Source organism: Salvelinus alpinus, chromosome 4 (assembly GCF_045679555.1).
Source record: "Salvelinus alpinus chromosome 4, SLU_Salpinus.1, whole genome shotgun sequence".
Taxonomy (NCBI): domain Eukaryota; kingdom Metazoa; phylum Chordata; class Actinopteri; order Salmoniformes; family Salmonidae; genus Salvelinus; species Salvelinus alpinus.
The window spans coordinates 69,549,290-69,570,126 of NC_092089.1; the positions used below are offsets into that span (position 1 = coordinate 69,549,290).

The 20,837-nt window shown below is 43.6% G+C and overlaps 1 protein-coding gene across 4 annotated transcripts; it reads left to right on the top strand.

The window, feature by feature from the left end:
• Window positions 1-1,811: 1,811 nt before the first annotated feature.
• On the top strand, window positions 1,812-20,539 carry mgarpa (mitochondria localized glutamic acid rich protein a). 4 transcript variants are annotated; one of them, XM_071398776.1, is made up of 8 exons: window positions 1,817-2,064; window positions 4,932-5,032; window positions 5,259-5,364; window positions 6,493-6,513; window positions 11,124-11,501; window positions 17,008-17,637; window positions 18,412-18,460; window positions 18,716-20,539. In XM_071398776.1, the coding sequence occupies exons 1-7, from the start codon at window positions 1,989-1,991 to the stop codon at window positions 18,429-18,431; spliced, it is 1,332 nt and encodes a 443-aa protein (XP_071254877.1). In that variant the 5' UTR covers window positions 1,817-1,988; the 3' UTR covers window positions 18,432-18,460; window positions 18,716-20,539. The 4 variants fall into 4 exon arrangements, with proteins under 4 accessions (XP_071254878.1, XP_071254877.1, XP_071254875.1 ...); XM_071398774.1 differs by having other exon boundaries at window positions 17,008-17,630; window positions 18,716-18,872; XM_071398775.1 differs by lacking the exon at window positions 6,493-6,513 and having other exon boundaries at window positions 17,008-17,630; window positions 18,716-18,872.
• The last annotated feature ends 298 nt before the right edge of the window (window positions 20,540-20,837 follow it).

Genomic DNA, 20,837 nt, shown 5'->3' on the forward strand with positions numbered 1-20,837 from the left:
GTCCCTCTTTTCTCTCTTCATTATTGCCATGTTATAACCAGCAGCACACAGCAATGCTGACCATATTTTGCTTTTATGAGAGATTTGCATTCAGATATGCAAGCTGCCTCACTTTTAAGGGGCTGATGCGGTTTCTTCTCCCAGTAATTATTGGTCCCGTTTTCGAGAAGACCCTCTGAGGGAACAGATTTGGCCACAATGCAGTCTCCCTGTCATGACTTTAGTAAGCCGTGGGTAGACAGAGGCCTTGTTCTTCCACCAGCTCAGAGGATCTGCAGATCTTTGGAGGGGCTCCTCCAAATAGGATCGGACCTCCATTATGGCATCCGCTGAGGGATTCCTTCGTGCTGCATCCCCAGTTGCTCTCTCGTCAAACAGCATACGTTTGTGGCACTACTGCTGGTGCTTCTGCTCCATCTGATCCCTCTTCTTCCTGTTTCCCTGGTGCCTGAGCCAGTGGACGGCCCCTCCCTGCTGCGGTGGTTATTCTTTGAAGTGCCTCATCAATCGCTCTGGCATCACTGAAGGCTAACTTCTTAAACCTGGGGTCAAGTGCAGCAGTTTCTGATAGCACGTGATTATATTTATATTTCATTCTGTGGAACTTTCTGTCCATTGATGAACATATGGTGTCCAGCAACTCTGTCACATGTCCAGTGGTTACATTTGCTTCTCTCTGGCGGCTGGCTGTGATTCGATGCAGACCCTTACACAGGAGTATCGTTTGAGCCTGTCACATAGCTGAAAAGAGAGAACAGTAACTTATTAGTTCAGGTTTATGTTTGTCTACTGATACTACATTCTCATCTACATATATAATACTGGATTAAATGATGTACAGTAAGTAGTTATTACCTCTCTCCACTGACCTCCACAGTGACCTGCTCAAAGGGTTCCAGGACTCTGCACAGCTCCTCCACCATCTCCCATTCCTCTTGGGTCAGAGCTTCAACAGGTGCATTGACAATGGCCAGGATAGAGATGATGGCATCCTTTGACTCAAGAAACCACTTCAACATATAAAATGTTCAATTCCACCTTGTAGTGCAGTCTTGTTCAGGCCTCAGCTCAAGCATCCCCATCTGGCTTTGTGTAGACTTTAGTTTTTCAGCACCTACTGTGGTCCTGTGGAAGTACTCCACAGCTGCTTTCACTTTGTCCACAGTAGGCTTCACCTTCAGAGCATCTCTTACAATCAGGTGGATAGTGTGGGCAAGACATGGATGATGGGTCCATTTTAAAATGTTCATGGCTTTGGTTATGTTAGCTGCATTGTCTCTAACACAACATACCACTTTTACATATACTTGCCATGCTCTGGCCACTCAACAGTTCCTCTGCCAAGTTCTCTGGTGTGTCTGTCTCTGAACTCAAAGCAGTCCAGAAGACAGCTAGACATCAAAATCTTCAATGAAGTGACATGTAACAGACACGTAAGAAGTGGTTACCCTTGCTGTCCAGCAGTCAGTGGTAAGGCAAACTGCAGTAGCTTTTTGGACTCTTTCCCGCATTGAAACCTGTGTGCTCTCGTACAGTTGTGGAATAAGTGATTTTGAGATGGTTTTCCTGCTTGGAATTGTGTACATTGGATTTAGACTATTGCTATAATTTCTAAAACCTCTGTCCTCCACGATCGAAAATGGCTGGAAATCGGTGGCAATCGTTTTAGCCAATAAATTAGTTTATTCTATAAATGTAAATATTTTGATTATTCATATCTTAATTGTTTTATATTTTTATGAATAGATTCGGCTCTTCTGATATGCGACCCGGCTCCCAACGTTCACCTACAAGAGCCGGCTCTTAGAGCCGACTCGTTCGCGAACTTACCACCACTATCACACATCCAGTGCTAAGCGCAAGTGAGATAGGGCTCTGCTTCGTTCATCACAGGCTCGCACACCCTGTCATCTCCAGCCATTCATTCTGCCCTCCCTCGCTTCGGCGCACGCTGCATTCCTCCGGTAGTTTTTGGATAGCGCATAGCGATGTTTCTCTGCAGAACGGCCTGGCAAAAATGTGGGCATTTGGCAAGGAAGTCAGCCTACCAGTTATCTAGAGATGGTGAGTATGACAAAATCGGTTCAAATGATAGCGAAGTCTTACCACATTAAAGTTGTAACGTTACATGATACAAGATGGCAACTGTGTATCCCTGTTGGCTTTTCTTTCCTCTGTATGTATAGGCTAAGGGTAGCCTATGGGTAGAGGAATATGCGTACATTTCAGAATATAACATTTTGTTCTCATGTGGTTTGGCTTTACTGAAACCGTCTCATCCCAAATTTGAAAGATGGCACCTGTTTTACAGGACAAGGAACGTGAAGGTCAATTGGAATGTTGGCCAATTATGCTCTAAATCTTTTCATTGTGTTAATTTTGATATTGGAGCGTTAAGTTACATCACACATTTTAAAGAGAAACTCGTTTTCTCCATGTCCAATACCTCAAATTATCCAAACGAGATGTGCCCATGTAATTTTGTTACTATGCAGACTCCGTGGTGGACTGTGCCAACAAATCTTTACTCCAATCGTGAATGACTTTGTTTCCTTGTCGGTGCCAGCTTGTCACTTTTCTGTCGAGGACGATTGCATGGCCTAGGTGTGCATATGATACATTTTAACCGTAGTTACGAAACACGAGCTTGGAAGGCAACAATTAACTGGTTACACAACCTTATTAAACATCCTTAATATTTGACCTTATCTAAATCGGAGGTGGTATAGATATGGTTCCTACTTTTGCTCACGTGGTAGAGAACGTGTCACGGGCGTCTCAATGTATGGACTGCGGACAAAAGCACGAGTCACCATACAGCGCCCTCTGCGGGACCACGCACCAATGAACTTGCATTCTTCTGAACAGACAACGGTAACTCACTGCATTTCGACGCCGCTTTAAACCTTAATATAAAATATTTTCACTAGGCATAGATTCAAGAAATCAGACAACCATATGCTGTGCTGACAACTACAGGTAACTGCCAAAATCACGTAAATAAGCTAGAACTGGGCGTTTTTATACGTGACCCTAAGCATGATGGGATGTTAATTGCTTAATTAACTCAGGAACCACACCTGTTTTCAACATACTTCGTATTAATCAAGTGTTTCTTTTTATTTTGGTAGTTATTAACAGGTAAGCTTCTGAGAGAGAAACATACTAAATGATCAACCCCCCTAGTTTCCCTGTGTACTTTACCTTACACTATTTTGCTTCACCTTTCAGTGGAATCTACACACTGTTTGTTGGCACCATGGCATTGCTCATTCTTTGCTGTAGCCCCTGCAGAAACTGGTTTAGCTACTCTTAGAAATGGCCCAAGGGCTAAGCAACGATAGCAACATGACATGCCTTGAGCTTTTGCTCCAGCATTCTCCCCACTGACACACACACACACACACACACACACAAATATGAGTTTGTCTGATGTCCTGCTGCCAAACACCATTGGTGGCATTTTAGGAGATTACGCAACACTGGCCCCTGATTTGCGTTTGTACAGCATACAACTCTACATGCACAAAAGGGCCTCATGGTATCGCAGTGGGACCCTCCCTGCCTACTCCCCTCCCTTGACCAGTACTTAGGCACAGAGCGGGTATCATAGCTTAATCCTATGACATTGATCCACGGCCACTTGTGCTATCACAATCCCACGCCACTATAACCCTGGGACTGCAGTGGGGGTTGAACAGATTAGCTGGTCTAGAGCCTTGTTACAGAGGTAGGGCCACAGTAATTGGATTACAGGGATGAGAACTTTGAGGGTTAAAATCCCCCTGCAGTGACACACCCTGTTTTGTCATCGGGGTGTACCTTTTTGAAAGGAGAACCTACTGGTGCTCTTCCAATGGGACTCGTTATGTCTTGACTAAAATCTAGACTGAACTTAATTTGAGCCTAAATACCTGGTCCCCCACGTATGCTCACTCATTGTGAAAGGCTTGCAGGCTCTCCTGTTAGTTTGGGGTGTGCTTGTTTGCTGTACGAGTGAAACCAGGGAGTGACTTGCTGTACATTGTGTCCTCAACTGTAGCTACTTGACACATTTTATTTTCACCGTGGCAAAGCTGTAACACTGTTCCTGTGCAAGTCTGTCTGCACGGTAGCTGTATATGCATGTCTGTCTTCGTGGGCTGTGTGTGTCCGTCACAAAGACAATCGTCTAGAAGTGCGTGCTTGTGGTGTTATAAGTGTGTGTAAGATTGTCCATCTTTGTTGTCCGTGTCTATGGCGTTTGTGTGCCTGTCTGCCATGAGGGCAGGGCACTGACCTACAGCAGCATTAGGAGGAAACGCTGACTCTGGTCAAAGTCTTGGTGTAAGTAAGCAAAGCGCCTGGCTACACTGTTTTTTCTGCCGATGTAATGGCACTCCGGGAAAGCACAGTCAAAGTGAAAGAACTATGTCAAATGACAAAGCACCCCCTTGTGCTGATTATCATAAAAATTATGCTGCAGGAGAAAGATTAATATTGGTGGTGGGTCATTTGACCTGCTTTTGAATATTGCTATTGCACTGACCTTCTAGGAAAATTACGTTAGCTAGAATTCGACTAAACTTTTATTTTACACTAGCCTATTTCACTTTATTCCTTTTGCCTAGTGTTAGTCTGGTTGGAGTTCTACCAGCTGACCACTGTTTTTCAGTTGGAGTCAAATGAGCTCTGACAGGCATATTCCTGGACACCTAAACCCATTCCACCTAATCCAATAAAAATCCAGCGATCATGCTTCAACAAATCCTCTGTCCTCATGCTTCCCTCTCACTGCATTAGGTCGATCCTATTGTAATCTTTTTAAACCAATCTTGTGGGGTCAAGATCAAATGTTGAATATCCTGTGACATCTACCGTGTTTCCTGATTACCTCTGAAGGCCGGGTGACCTTTACCTAACCGGTGACCTTTATTTTATTTTTTTTGTAGTACTGCCACGGCGACAGATGTCGTCGCTCCCCGGTGGTACTGGTGATAACATCATCTACGCCCTGCTGTGTGGTGGGGCCTTTGCTGGAGCTGTCGCCTATGTGAGTCTACACTTGTCAATTTTTACTTTGATCTGTTTGAGTTTAGATGACGTAGCTCATGGGGGGAAAAATAATACCAGACTGGCCTTTTTCCATAAACCTTTAACTTTATAATGTGCTCTTTTATTCTGTTACATGGCTAAAGTTCTTTATAATGTGTTTCATTGGTAAAGGAAAATATGTAACTATTTTGAGCATTGAAATGATCTTTTGTTTCTTCTAACAGACGTACAGCACTGTGACCACAGACCACGCCAGATTTACCGACCGTATAGCGGATATCAACGCTCGTCCCAAGGCCGAGTGGGTTCCCAAACCATGGCCCCCCAAGAGTAAGTCTCACCTCACCCATTGTCTTACCTCACAACCTCACCCATCGTCTTACCTCACAACCTCAACTAACCCCTCGTGTCATTCACCTCCCAGGTTATTGGATTAGACCCTGTTTGGTATGGGGTCTAACGACTGTTACCCCTCCCCCCCCCACCCCCTCAGTTCAGTGGCCTCAGCTCTCTCTATTCATGAGTCATGGTTGGCAGTGCAGCTCGACGGCCGTCCTGTCAAGTGAGGCAGAAAGAGATGTGAGCCAAGCTAGGGTTTGTGGGACAGCAGGCCTGGATAATCCTCTACTTACGACCAAGGAATGTCACTGAGTGACCACGCACCTAAAACTATAGCCTGGCTATTCGGTGTGTCCCCCCCCGCCGGGAGAGCCTTTCTGCTGCAGTAGACAGCCTGCTGAGTTCATTAGAATTCACACACACACTGATAGTCTCCGTCCTCCCCCTGTCGTTGTCATAGTGTATTAATAACTGTTGACACAGACGGGACAGCCCAGTCAACTCTGTGCTGCAATAACAAGCAGTCAGTAGTTTTGGCCAGACCACCATTGACTCTTAGCCAAGCGGGCCAGCCAGGCCCCCTCTCACGTTCTCTGGTCATTGCTGTCCAGGCAGCTGTCGGAGCCCTGCATATCACTCTCAAGTCATCCCACTATCACTCCTTCTCACTTTTGCCATAATCACTTCCTGAAAACAAAAACACACTCCCGTCCAATACCATTCTATTTATATGACCAGCTATTATGTCATCCAACAGTGGCCAGGCAGTTAGGTATTGATACTGGGAGAGGTCCCTAATTGACTACTTCTGCTGTATAAACAGTTGAGATAAGATGTATAATTACAGTACCTTTTGTTGTCCAGTGGTAATGGATGTTTACTTTGGCAGGCTACAGCATAACCATAAACTCCCAACTACACAGATATCACACAAGCGCACGGCTGTCACGCTCATACAAGTGTTTAAAGATAAAACCCACCATGTCTGTATCATAAATCCTAACTGGGTACAGATCAGACATGCCTACTAAGACAACCTCATTCATATATGTACACGATTTACACACTCCATATAATCCACATGTAAACCTGTGACAATGCGTTTCTGTCTGTTTCCAGGCAGGGATGAGGAAGAGGAGGGTGAGTTCCTATGTGTGGCTTTTAATAGCTAATGTCCTTCATTTTTTAGAACTCACAGCCTGTTAAATAACTCTTTCTGAATGACCAATGAAACTTTTTTTTTTAGACTGACTAAGCGTACCTTGGCATGGATTTGATTTTTTTTCACTCTCTCTCACTGATTGCCTTGAAATGTATCTGTTTCTCTATAGTTACACTCACAAACCTAGGTTATCCTCTTGACACGTTCACAAAACGCATTCTGAGAACCAATGCTGGCGAAAAGGAGTGGTTTCAGAAATGGGTGGAGTCTTTACGTATTGCATTTCAGTGATAAAAAAAAAAAATGCTGTGAAATGCCACGATAATCTACTTTATGGTTATTAGTGACGTCTCCACTCATCGTAGGGTTCCTTAATCCTCATTGGTTATTCACTGCAGAGCACCAATCACATCGATTCTTACACCCACGCTAGAAGGTCTCCCTGTTCTGGTTAATAACTGCCTGAGCCATTTGCCTCATCTGATCAATCTTCAGTCAATGAATTGATCAGCAATGAGTTCCAAGTGCTTTTAACCTTTTTAGTCTTTAATGTGTTAAAGCATAGTGTAAATAGGAGAACTGTCTGAGATTAACTCGTTTATTTTAATTGAAACCCAGATAAGATGTCGGGTCTAGAACAGATTCTGCTCTTAGAGTTTTCTGGAGTTGGTCTTGGCTTTCTGTCATTAGCTAGGTTTCCATCCAGTTCGCAACAGTGTGCAAAAATAAAATTAGGATTTTCCCACCACATATGTTTCCATGGGTTAAATTCCCATGTACAGAAAACAAGTTAAATGGGTTTCCATCGCATTTTCAGATTTTTTTGTTGTGATATATAGCACATGTTCCCACTCTGGTATTGGCATGTGTGCTCTAGCCAACCGCTCGCAGATACAGTGCTGGTATAGCCTACATGAGATTATTATGGACAATAGAGCAAGATTATTTTAAGTTGTGAAACTGCAGCCTAGCATCAATCATCATGTCACCAGAATAAGACCCTCAATATTTATTGGAAAGGAGCATCAAGGTCATCACCTTGCACTTTCACCACCCTGTGAAGGTCATAACTTGTTTAATCTGTAGCCTAATAAACTGCATGCTTTCCCGAGTCGTAGTGGGAGGACCTTATATTTGTAATTTTTTTTAATTTAACCTTTATTTAACCAGGTAGGCTAGTTGAGAACAAGTTCTCATTTACAACTGCGACCTGGCCAAGATAAAGCAAAGCAGTGTGAAACAAACAACAACACAGAGTTACACATGGAATAAACAAACATACAGTCAATAATACAATAGAAAAAGTCTATATACAGTGTGTGCAAATGAGGTAGGCTAAGGGGGGTAAGGCAATAATAGGCCATTGTGGCGAAATAATTACAATATAGCAATTAAACACTGGAGTGATAGATGTGCAGAAGATGATTGTGCAAGTAGAGATACTGGGGTGCAAAGGAGCAAAATAAATAAATAGCAGTATGGGGATAAGATAGTTGGATGGGCTATTTACAGATGGGCTATGTACAGCTGCAGTGATCTGTGAGCTGCTCTGACAGCTGGTGCTTAAAGTTAGTGAGGGAGATATGGGTCTCCAGCTTCAGTGATTTTTGCAGTTCGTTCCAGTCATTGGCAGCAGATAACTGGAAGGAAAGGCAGCCAAAGGAGGAATTGGCTTTGGGGGTGACCAGTGAAATATACCTGCTGGAGCGCGTGCTACGGGTGGGTGCTGCTATGGTGACCAGTGAGCTGAGATAAGGCAGGGCTTTACCTAGCAAAGACTTATAGATGACCTGGAGCCGGTGGGTTTGGCGACGAATATGAAGTGAGGGCCAGCCAACGAGAGCATACAGGTTGCAGTGGTGGGTATTATATGGTGGCTTTGGTGACAAAACGGATGGCACTGTGATAGACTACATCCAATTTGCTGAGTAGAGTGTTGGAGGCTATTTTGTAAATGACATCGCCGAAATAAAAAATCGGTAGGATAGTCAGTTTTACGAGGATGTTTGGCAGCATGAGTGAAGGATGCTTTGTTGCGAAATAGGAAGCCGATTCCAGATTTAATTTTGGATTGGAGATGCTTAATGTGAGTCTGGAAGGAGAGTGTACAGTCTAACCAGACACCTAGGTATTTGTAGTTGTCCACATGTTCTAAGTCAGAACTGTCCAGAGTAGTGATGCTGGACGGGCGGGCAGCGATTGGTTGAAGAGCATGCATTTTTGTTTTACTTGCATTTAAGAGCAGTTGGAGGCCACGGAAGGAGAGTTGTATGGCATTGAAGCTCGTCTGGAGGTTAGTTAACACAGTGTCCAAAGAAGGAAGTATACAGAATGGTGTCGTCTGCGTAGAGGTGGCTCAGAGAATCACCAGCAGCAAGAGCGACATCATTGATGTATACAGAGAAAAGAGTCGGCCCGAGAATTGAACCCTGTGTCACCTCCATAGAGACTGCCAGAGGTTCGGACAACAGGCCCTCCGATTTGACACACTGAACTCTGTCTGAGAAGTAGTTGGTGAACCAGGCGAGGCAGTCATTTGAGAAACCAAGGCTGTTCAGTCTGCCGATAAGAATGTGGTGATTGACAGAGTCGAAAGCCTTCGCCAGGTCGATGAATACAGCTGCACAGTATTGTCTCTTATCGATGGCGGTTATGATATCGTTTAGGACCTTGAGCGTGGCTGAGGTGCACCAATGACCAGCTCGGAAACCAGATTGCATAAGACCTTAGAAAGGCAGGGTAGGATAGATATAGGTCTGTAGCAGTTTAGGTCTAGGGTGTCTCCCCCTTTGTAGACATGCATGACTCCCAAGTTTACTTCGATATGATGGTTATTATATCAATATTTGCGCATAAAAAAAGCACATTTATCACCATTTCTCAAATTAATTATACAGACACACCAAGATCCCACCTTGTCTAGCGTGTTTTGTCGACATTTGGAAAGTTTAGACTTGCTGTTTCAATCAGGTCTGTCAAAAGAATTCTGACATGTACTTAACGTGCATAAAAAGGTTGGCTGGAAACCTGGTTAATGCCAGAAAAGATTGTTAGGGGACCATAAGCATCTGGTTGGTGTAAAACCTACTGTTGATGGTAATATTTGGAAGGACCAGTTCAGAAATGAGTTTGCCTGCACAAAATATTTTGGTTTCTCTAGATGGTAAACTTAAGACTAATGCTGTTGATGACTTTGATATATAAATTATATTGGTGGTCCTTTGGATTCTGAAAGTATACTCATTTTTTCCCGATCTGATCCCACCCCACCCAGCTTCTCCTATCTGATCCTAACCTATCCTTTTGTCTGAAATACCTGTTAATCAGAACAGGGGGTCCCCCTCCTTGACACTACTCTTTTCCTATTGGACGATCCCTCCCAAAACATGTGTCCCCCTTCTCTTTCACTTTTAATCCTCTGTCTCCCCTTACCTCTTTAAAACCTGTACCTCTTTATTAGAAGCTCTTTATTCGCTACCAAACAGAGACAACAGGTGATGTCATCTTAGTGCGCCCTTAAGGGGGTTATGCACCTAGAATGCTAACGCACTGTTAGCATTATCAGTGCATTGCACAAGCAAGAGAATCGCGTAGGGAATTGATTATCATATTCTTGGATGTTGAACTTGAATTTTCTATAATGGTGAAATTGTTATCTGATTTTAAAGTTATTTTGGTTAAAGGTTCTCTTCCTCCCTTTCCGCTAACGCTCCTATTTTTACTCTTTTCAGTGTAAAAGTAAATTGCCTACACGTCAGGGGACTTTATAGCCTACTGGACTGTTTGGATGAATCTGAAAAGGGGGAAATCTCTTCTACTTTCCTGCTACGTCCCATACATTCAACTATTGTCTGTTTCTGAAAGTTTCTCTGCTGGATGCTCCCTTCTCTTATTTCCCCATTTTTGATTTGATGAACTCTTGTATGTGGCCTCTTCCAGGATGGATTAATGTTAATGGGTACATTTTAAAATTAAATGTGCACAAACCACCTTGGTTGTCTCTGTGTTATTGTTGGAATTTCCAGGTACTGGTAGCTTTGATTGGATGGTAAGATTTGCCATCTTTATCCTCTCACCCTTTACCCTCTGACCTGACCCTGCCTACCTTCACTAAGTCACTTTAATTTTGCCTGCCTCCCTCTGTCGATTTTATTCTTCTTTCCCTCCCGTTCTGTCTTTGGGTTTGCATGTGGTTCTGTAGTGAATTCTCCTCTTCGGTGATTTGCTTTGCTGGGGTTTTCCCCTTCTAGGTGGAGTGTGGTATGAGCCAGAGGTGTGGTAAGAGGAGTGGCATGGGCATGTGTGACGTGGTGTATGATTGAGTGTGTAGTTGTGCACACGGCAGCTCAGGATACAGAACTAGATCAGAGCTATACATGATCAGATATAACTTAGAAATAGTACTTTATGTGAATATTCTGTTATTGTAGGTGTTCTGTAGGGTAATTCACATGCTCTGTAAATCCACTTATTTCTTTGAGTATTGTGTTGTAGAGCATGGCTTACTCGGGCAGTGTGGTGTTGGTGCCCTTCAAAGATCGATGCCATCTTTACTGATTTATACATTTTTCCCTCCCTCCTGTTTCAGGTGAGGAAGCAGTAGCCGATGGAGAGGAGGAAGCAGAGGAGGCGGCGGCTGGAGAGGAGGCTGCAGCTGAAGAGGCTGTGGAAGCGGAAAACGTAGCAGAACCTGCTGAAGAGGCCGAGGCAGTCTCTGAAGAACCTGCTGTGGAGGCAGCAGTAGAGGAAGTGGCTGTAGTAGAAGCAGAGACTGTGGTGGAGGAGATCGCAGAGGCTGTCGCCGAGGCTGCTGAAGTCATCGCCGAGGTCGCTGAAGAGGTCGTTGAGGTGGCCAAGGAAGTAGAGGCGGCAGCAGAGGAAGTGGTCATAGTGGCCGAGGCCGTGGAGGATGCTGCAGAGGCCATCGCCGAGGAAGCAGTTGCTGTGGCAGAGCCAGAGAGCAATGGTACGGCCGCACAGGAGGAGGTAGCTCCCGAGGCTGCTGTTACTGCGGAGTAACGGGCGCGTACACTGTCCTTCACCACCAGCCCAACACACATACACACTGATAGACAAGCAACTAGAGGAAGGTTAGGTGTGCACTATTTACCCACACCATATAATACAGTACCACTTAAAACTGATCCCACCTTTTCCAAAAACCACTTGAGAGCTTGACTCCTCAGATGTAAAGGTTCTTCTCTGGAAAGAACACATTTTATTTATTAGAGTTTATATAGATGGCAGAGGTGTAATTTATGATATGACTGATTAAGTTAAAGTGAGAAGACTGAGTAGAATATTGTTATTTCCCCTCTTCACACTAGAAGCTTCCAGACTTTGTGGGGTTTGATTACTTTATGTAGTTCAGTCTCTCCTGGCTGTGTACAGTATAGTTGTTGTGATTCCTGGAGATGGTAAAGGCACTAAAAAGCTTTCGCTGCTGAGGCTGTTTTTTCTTGAATTCCCTATCCAATCAGAACAGCAGATCGCCACAGTGAGACCCTTTAGAAAGTGGCAGTGATGTCATCAATGCTATCTCTTGCACAGTTAAGGATGTAATGGTTTCAACCTTGTATCATTACAGTAAGGATAAAAATACACAGCTGCAAATCACTTCTCCCTCCAAACGACCTTTTCACCCTTCTCCCTTCCTCTCAAACATTGGCCACTCATCTTTCACCATTCTGTTTACGATCTCCACTGACCTAGCGTATCAACAATCTTTAACCTCTCACCTGCCTTGCCTCAGAGGCCCGCCGGCGCATGCAACCACAAACAGGAAAACACCTCAAATGAGCCATTTGATTATTTTGTTTGTAATGTGTACGCCCAGTCCACGGCTAACCAATCACTACTACTCGGGGTTTATTTGGGAGATATTACATTTACTGTACTTTTTAAGCCTCTTTTAATATGCTTCTCTGCCAGATATCACTGAGTTGGTACATGCCGACGTAATGATAAAAGCTTTTGTTTAACCCAACCCGCTGCACATCTCATGCAGCCGTGTGATAGCTTCTGCTAGTACAGACAACCCTACTGTAACACAACAAACTGTTGCCGTGTGTTTTATTCTTCACTGTAAAACTGGAACTTTGAGGGAATGACCTTGTAAGGTTAACTTGATGAACTCAACCATGTGGTCATTCAGATTTTGCTCTTTTTTAAAAACTGGATAACGCAGTGAGTAGTTGTGTAATGGGATTTCATCGAGCCAAACAATAAAAGTATTGAGAAACTGGAAAGATCCCCTCCCGTGTTTAATTTGTCTGGATTTGGTTTGCTTGCGCTAATACGCTACGCTTGTAGGGCTTTCGGCTGCAGAAAACCAGTGTCTTTCCAAAACAATGGTTTCCGTCACAAGGAAAAATGACGAGACAATCTGCCTTCAGAATGTTATAAATGTGATAATTGCGTAAATATCGAACACATTTAACCAAACGTTATAATATATTTTAATATACTATAGTTTTACCATTAAGGACCTGGGGATAAATCCACCACACTGACACGAGTTAATTCATCTCTGCACTGTTGCCCCACGAGTCGACAAATGATTTACTTTAGACCAGCACACAAATCAGAATCTCCCTAGTTGTGAAAATATGTCAAGACCAATGTGTTTCAAATCAAAGCATTATCCCATTTGGTGTGTGTGTGTGTGTGTGTGTGCCTTTGTGATATTTGGCAGGAAGGCATTTTATTTGAGGTGGCCTCTTTTTATAAAGGGTGGTGGACAACATGCAAAAGTATGGTTTTTACATGTATATTCTGATACACTATTTTAATGTCTGTATTCACATTAGAAATGACTCATTCACACTTCTATTCTTACAAGGCATTTTGTGCTGCATACATGCACTGTATACATGCACTGTATGTGGAATATTTATGCTCAGTTAACGGCTATTCCAGAAACTTCCTTCATCACTTCCTGTACCCTCATCTGCTCAATGGAACGATGTAGTGGTACACTGCAATGCCTTTCTTTGCTATGCCTGCTATCTGCACCCATGCCACTGCTGGTTGGAGGTGCTATAGTAGGACTGGCTCAATGGAATGGAGTCAAACGTGGTTTCCATATGTTTGAAACCATCCCATTCATGCCATTCGGACCTTAAAATGAGCCTGTCCTATAGCTCCTCCCACCAGCCTCCACTGTGTAGGGGTTGAAATTCTGCAGCTGTAGGCTCCATCCTAACCCACTCAACACCACCCATTCTCCTGCGGTCACTCAGTGCTCTGGTGGATACATTCTTTCCATTGTCTGCTAGCCTGCATTGGTCAAATGCATTTCTGCTTTGCATTATTCACCAAAAATGTGCCCCCCTCAAAAATGTGCCCCCCATGCCGTCCCTAGGAGGGGTGCGTCACTTGAGTGGGTTGAGTCACTGACGTGGTCTTCCTGTCTGGCTTGGCGCCCCCCTTGGGTTGTGCCGTGGCGGAGATCTTTGTGGGCTATACTCGGCCTTGCCTCAGGATGGTAAGTTGGTGGTTGAAGTTATCCCTCTAGTGGTGTGGGGGCTGTGCTTTGGCAAAGTGGGTGGGGTTATATCCTGCCTGTTTGGCCCTGTCCGGGGGTATCATCGGATGGGGCCACAGTGTCTCCCGATCCCTCCTGTCTCAGCCTCCAGTATTTATGCTGCAGTAGTTTGTGTCGGGGGGCTAACTGCTTCTGTTTTTCTCGGTCGCCCAACGCATCACATTGGGTGAGTGTGGTACAGTGACTTATTCCACATTTTGTTATGTTACAGCCTTATTCTGAAATTGATTAAAAAATAATAATCTACACACTACCCCATGATTAAAAACAGGTTTAGAAATGTTTGCAAATGTATTAAAAAATAAACTGAAATATCACATTTACATACAGTACCAGTCAAAAGTTTGGACGCACCTACTCATTCCAGGGTTTTTCTTTATTTTTCCTATTTCCTACATTGTAGAATAAAAGTGAAGACATCAACTATGAAATAACACATGCAATCATGTAGTAACCCAAAAAGTGTGAAACAATCAAAATAGATTTGAGATTCTTCAAAGTAGCCACCCTTTGCCTTGAAGACAGCTTTGCACACTTTTGGCATTCTCTCAACCAGCTTCATGAGGTAGTCACCTGGAATGCATTTCAATTAACAGGTGTGCCTAGTTAAAAGTACATTTGTGGAATTTCTTAAATGCTCAAATAAGAAAAGAGAAAGGACAGTCCATCATTACTTTAAGACATGAAGTTCAGTCAATCCAGAACATTTCAAGACTTCAAGAGCAGTCACAATAACCATCAAGCACTTTGATGAAACTGGCTCCCACGAGGACCGCCACAGAAAAAGAAGATCCAGAGTTACCTCTGCTGCAGAGGATAAGTACATTAGAGTTGACTGCACCTCATATTGCAGCACAAATAAATGCTTCACACAGTTCAAGTAACAGACACATCTCAACATCAACTGTTCAGAGGAGACTGTGAATCAAGCCTTCATGGTCGAATTGCTGCAAAGAAACCACTACGAAGAAGAGACTTGCTTGGGCCAAGAAACACGAGCAATAGACCGGTGGGCATTAGACCGGTGGAAATCTGTTCTTTGGTCCGATGAGTCCAAATTTGAGATTTTTGGTTCCAACCGCCGTGTCTTTGTGAGACGCAGAGTAAGTGAACGGATGATCTCCTCATGTGTAGTTCCCACCGTAAAGCATGGAGGAGGCGGCGTGGGGATGCTTTACTGGTGACACTAGTAACCAGCATGGCTACCACAGCATTCTGCAGCGATAAGCCAGCCCATCTGGTTTGCACTTAGTGGGACTATCATTTGTTTTTCAACAAGACAATGACCCAAAATACACCTCCAGGCTATGTAAAGGCTATTTGACCATGGAAAGTGATGGAGTGCTGCACTAGATGACCTGGCCTCCACAATCATCCGACCTCAACCCAAATGGAATGGTTTGTGATGAGTTGGATCGCAGAGTGAAGGAAAAGCAGCCAACAAGTGCTCAGCATATGTGGGAACTCCTTCAAGACTGTTGCATTCCTCATGAAGCTGGTTGAGAGAATGCCAAGAGTGTGCAAAGCTGTCATCAAGGCAAAGGTTGGCTACTTTGAAGAATCTGAAATATAAAATATATTTTGATTTAACTTTTTGGTTACTACATGATGCCATATGTTATTTCATAGTTTTGATGTCTTCACTATTATTCTACAATGTAGAAAATATAAAAAATAAAGAAAACCCCTGAAATTATTAGGTGTTTCAAAACCTTTGACTGGTACTGTAAGTAGTTAGACCCTTGACTCAGTACTTTGTTGAAGCACCTTTGGCAGCGATTATAGCCTCGTCTTGTTGGGTATGACGCTACAACTGCCAGAGACTTGTCCTGAAGCCACTCCAGCGTTGTCTTGGCTTTTTGCTTAAGGTTGTTGTCCTGTTGGAAGGTGAACCTTCGCCCCAGTCTGAGCGCTTTGGGGCAGGTTTTCATCAAGGATCTCTCTGTACTTTACACCATTCATCTTTCCCTCGATCCTGACTAGTCTCCCAGTCCATGCCACTGAAAAACATCCCACAACATGATGCTGCCACCATGCTTCACTGTAGGGATGGTATTGGCCAGGTGATGAGCGGTGCCTGGTTTCCTCCAGATGTGACGCTTGGCATTTAGGCCAAAGAGTTCAATCTTGGTTTCTTCAGACCAGAGAATATTGTTTCTCATGGTCTGAGAGTCCGTTAGGTGCTTGTGGCAAACTCCTTGTGCCTTTTCTTGATTAGTGGCTTCCGTCTGGCCACTCTACCATAAAGGCCTGATTGGTGGAGTGCTGCAGAGATGGTTGTCCTTCTGGAAGGTTCTCCAATCGCCACAGAGGAACTCTGGAGTTCTATCAGAGTGACCATCGGGTTCTTGGTCACCTCCCTGACCAAGGCCCTTCTCCCCCGATTGTTTTGGTACCCTTTCCCAGATCTCTGCCTCGACACAATCCTGTCTCGGAGTTCTACAGACAATTCCTTAGACCTCATGGCTTGGTTTTTGCTCTGACATGTACTCTCAACTGTGGGACCTATATAGACAGGTGTGTACCTTTCCAAATCATGTCCAATCAATTTATTTTACCACAGGTGGACTCCAAGTTGTAGAAACACCTCAAGGATGATCAATGAAAACAGGATGCACCTGAGCTCAATTTCGAGTCTCATAGCAAAGGGTCTGAATACTTATGTATTTGTTTTGTATTTTTAATATATTTGCTAATTTCAAAAAACCTGTCTTCGCTTTGACATTGTGTGTGTTTTTGTGTGTGTTGATTGAGGATTTTTATTTATTTAATCAATTTTGGAATTCGGCTGTAACGTAACAATGTGGAAAAAGTTGAGTTGTCTGAATACTTTCCGAATGCACTGTATGTTGATTGAGTTGGAGATATTGAGTCTTTTTGTAACATGAGTGTGAGTGATGTATCGGCGCTTGGTCTTGTTTTTCAGTGGCACCAGTCACTATGGCAGCAGCCTCTGCTTTGGCGGTGACAACAGTCGCTGAAGTAGTTTTAGAAGTCAAGGAGGCTGCCTCCGTGGAGGCCCCAGCTGCAGAAGAAGCCGCTCCAGTCGAGGCCGCACCCATAGAAGAGGCTCCTACTGCAGTCGAAGAAGCTCCAATTGAGGCTGCCGCAGCAGAGATTGTGGAGGGAGACCCTGCACCTGTGGAGGCAGACGCTGCACATGCGGTGGAGGCAGACGCTGCACATGCGGTGGAGGCAGACGCTGCACATGCGGTGGAGGCAGACGCTGCACATGCGGTGGAGGCAGACGCTGCACATGCGGTGGAGGCAGACGCTGCACATGCGGTGGAGGCAGACGCTGCACCTGCGGTGGAGGCAGACGCTGCACCTGCGGTGGAGGCAGACGCTGCACCTGCGGTGGAGGCAGACGCTGCACCTGCGGTGGAGGCAGACGCTGCACCTGCTGTGGAAGAGGCGCCAGCTGCTAAGGAGTACATTGTCGTGGTGCTGGAGGGAGCGAGCAAGTCAGACAAGAGGCCCAAAGTCCTGGGGGTTGGCCCCATGACCGGCAGGATTATCCCAGACGAAGACGAGGCCCCTGCTGCTGAGGTAACAGGTAATTTGACAAATCAACAGGATGCAACTGATCAGGTAGCCTAGCCTAGCGGCAGGTAGCCTAGTGGTTAGAGCGTTGGACTAGGAACTGAAAGGTTGCAAGATCGAATCCCCGAGCTGACAAGGTAAAAATCTGTCGTTCTGCCCCTGAACAAGGCAGTTAATCCACTGTTCCTAAGCCGTCATTGAAAATAAGAATTTGTTCTTAACTGACTTGCCTAGTTAAATAAAGGTGTAAAAAAAAATGTCTGATCAGTTGGATGAGTAGATTATAAAAAAAAAATAAAAATTGGACTGACACTCTTTATATATGCACAGGCATTCAGGATTTTGTTGAAAATGATCTATTTGAGCTAAATATTACCAATGATGCGACCAGTCATACTAGTACACGTAGTTGTACAGAGGTAGGATCTTAACTTGACCCGTTTCTCACAGCAGGAGAATAATCCTGCAGCAACCGGAAATTTGAATTATGTGGATTATAATTCATGGACATTTTTGGTAGGGGTTGATACATTTTTAGTTGGGGCAAATTAAGTCTGAAATGTTTAAGAAGAAATTACAAACTTCAGAAGCCTTTTTTAAACCTTTTAATAGACTACACGCTTGCATTTCCTGCTTTGCAGTTTTTTGTCCTGCAACACCCGGGTGATCAAATTTAAGATCCTGTATCGGTATCTCACATTTTGCAACCTAGATTGAAAGGCTACTGCCATTTCAGTGTTAGTCAGAGTATTGTGATCTAATGTGATCTCACCACCTTGGTCTTCAGGGCAAGCGACGGCTGCTTAGGATGCAGATGCAGTTGAACCAACTGACAGGTATTGAACTTCTGTAGTCACTTCTCTAAGTAGGCATCTATTCACCAGGGGAAAACACTACACAGGTTTAGGTTAGATTACAATACACAAGGAACATTTTCCTTTTTGGGCATAGTGTAACCTAAAACGATAGTGTTTTTCCTTGGTGATTAGATGCATACTTGTTTATATTACTTTTTCTGTCTGGTCTGTCATGCACCAGTCTTGATGCCATGTGTTTTTATGTACCTTTTCTTCTCATTCTATTCATCACAGTAAGCACTTGGAGCCCCTGGATGATATATCAACCCTGAGGAAGACAAGGGATGTGCCTTCCCCCACACTTTAACCCTTCCACACACTTTGACCCCTAACCCCTGACAGTCTACCCTTGATTTTTATCTGTAGTATAAAACATTTCTCCCCGTCTTGCATCAGGGAGTTGTCTGTGTATATGTTCAGATAATGCCTGCTTTATGGAAACAAACCTCTGATATGTTATTCTAATGTACTCCACCTGTTCCAAGAAGAGGTACATCTTCCTATTGTATCACATCGGAGCCGTTTAGAAATGGTCCATCTATATAGGCTTCACAACCGATCCTGTGACACTGCAGATAGTCAGTCATATAGTACAATACATTACTCTTCTCACCTTTTGAGATGCGCACAGTCACAAAACACCTGGGAGTTTACTACTGGTTCATCTGCACAACCTTTAAAAGGAGACTGTCTTTCTCTCAATGGGAGTTCTATTTTCTTAGTTTTCAGTATGGTTGCAGCTGTGAAGGCTAAAGATACTCTCACAGCATAGTATGTCATAGTTTACTTCACCCAAGAAACCTCACACTAGACTCACTCCAATGGTGTTTTCTGATTCTCACCATCCAAGGCAATACTACACATCTGATGCTCAGCCAGCAATTGCCTCATGGCCGGGTAGGAATGTGACCAGCATTATTTAACTATCCTCATGTTTTAACTCTTTTGGCTGATTCCAATGTGAACATCACAAGTATTTAACTCAAAGGGAATGCGATCAGACTGCTTTTGGAAATCACTCTATTTCCGAGTCACTGACTTGTTTTTGGGAGACCAGATCAATTAGGTTACCTTACCACCTCAGTATTCCTCCAGCTTGTGATCCACAGACCTTTTATTAATGCAGTATTATAGTTGAACAAACCTTCTCAGTTGCATGCCAGACATGTGATTCATATTGGGAAATGAGCATAACAACGAATCAGTCAGGTTTTTACAGTCGGTGTGATCTCTTCAAGCTAGACTCCGTTGCGTAGTCCATGATGTTGCTCTTCAAGATTTCATAAGGCAGACATTTTCCTCTCTCTTTTTACTTCCTCCCTCCCCCTCTGTTGTAGAGCCTTTCTCTTCTCAGCACCATGGCTATTGAATACACAGCTGTTAGATAGTCCATTTATTTAAGTGACCCTCTATAGCTTATTGTGGTGAAAAGCTGTATCTGAAATAGGAAAAGCCATGATTTGAGTGTATAGCATGTTTTCCTAGGCTGGTATAAACAGTTGAGTGTTGTGCTTTGTTACCATATGAAAGCAGAATTTTTAAAAACTCTGCAGTCAGGCTTGTGTGGTGGCATACGTTAATTCAGCGCTTGATATGGCTCAGTAAGTGTTTTTAAAGTTTTTTTCTGCTTTTCAAATTAGATGACTTTCTAGTTAGTTTAGATTCATACATACATGTTCATAACTTTGTCAGAACCAGTTAAAATAATCAGCAGGCCATACAAGGCTTTCACTGTAGACATACTCTACATATTTGTAGTAGGACTAGTTCTCTTCTCACTTTCCTCACATATTATATTTTATTTTTGATATGTTAGGCATATTTGAAACGGTACCGAGACCGTTGATAAGAAGTGAATGTAGGATAATTCCTAATTAAGGAGTGGGATAATTCAGTGTGTTTGTCCTAATGTTTGCAGGCAGGGTTTGAATGGGCCATATAGTGGCTTGTCCTGTGAGTGGATGGCTTCACACTGTGCATCTGGCCTAGCATGGGCTACAAACTGTGACTATTTGAAACATTGCTGTTTTTCTGAAATAAAGGAATATTTCAGTTTTGTCTACTGCTTTATTTTTTTTGTGTGTGTCAACTTTGAAACCTCTCTGCTATTGAAAATACACCATGACAAATGATGTCCTATGTATGAGCATTCACTATCGTTGTCATAGTAAAAGCCAAAAACCTCATTGCTACTATATATATATATAGTTAAAATGGTGAAATACTCAGGCAGTTATCCAGCAATCACAAAGGATGTATTCATGCAGCCATTTCTATTTACAGAAGTGTGTCTGAAATAATTTATTTATCGATGACTTTTTGTAACGTCAGGGCCAGTTTTGGATGGGTCCACTGC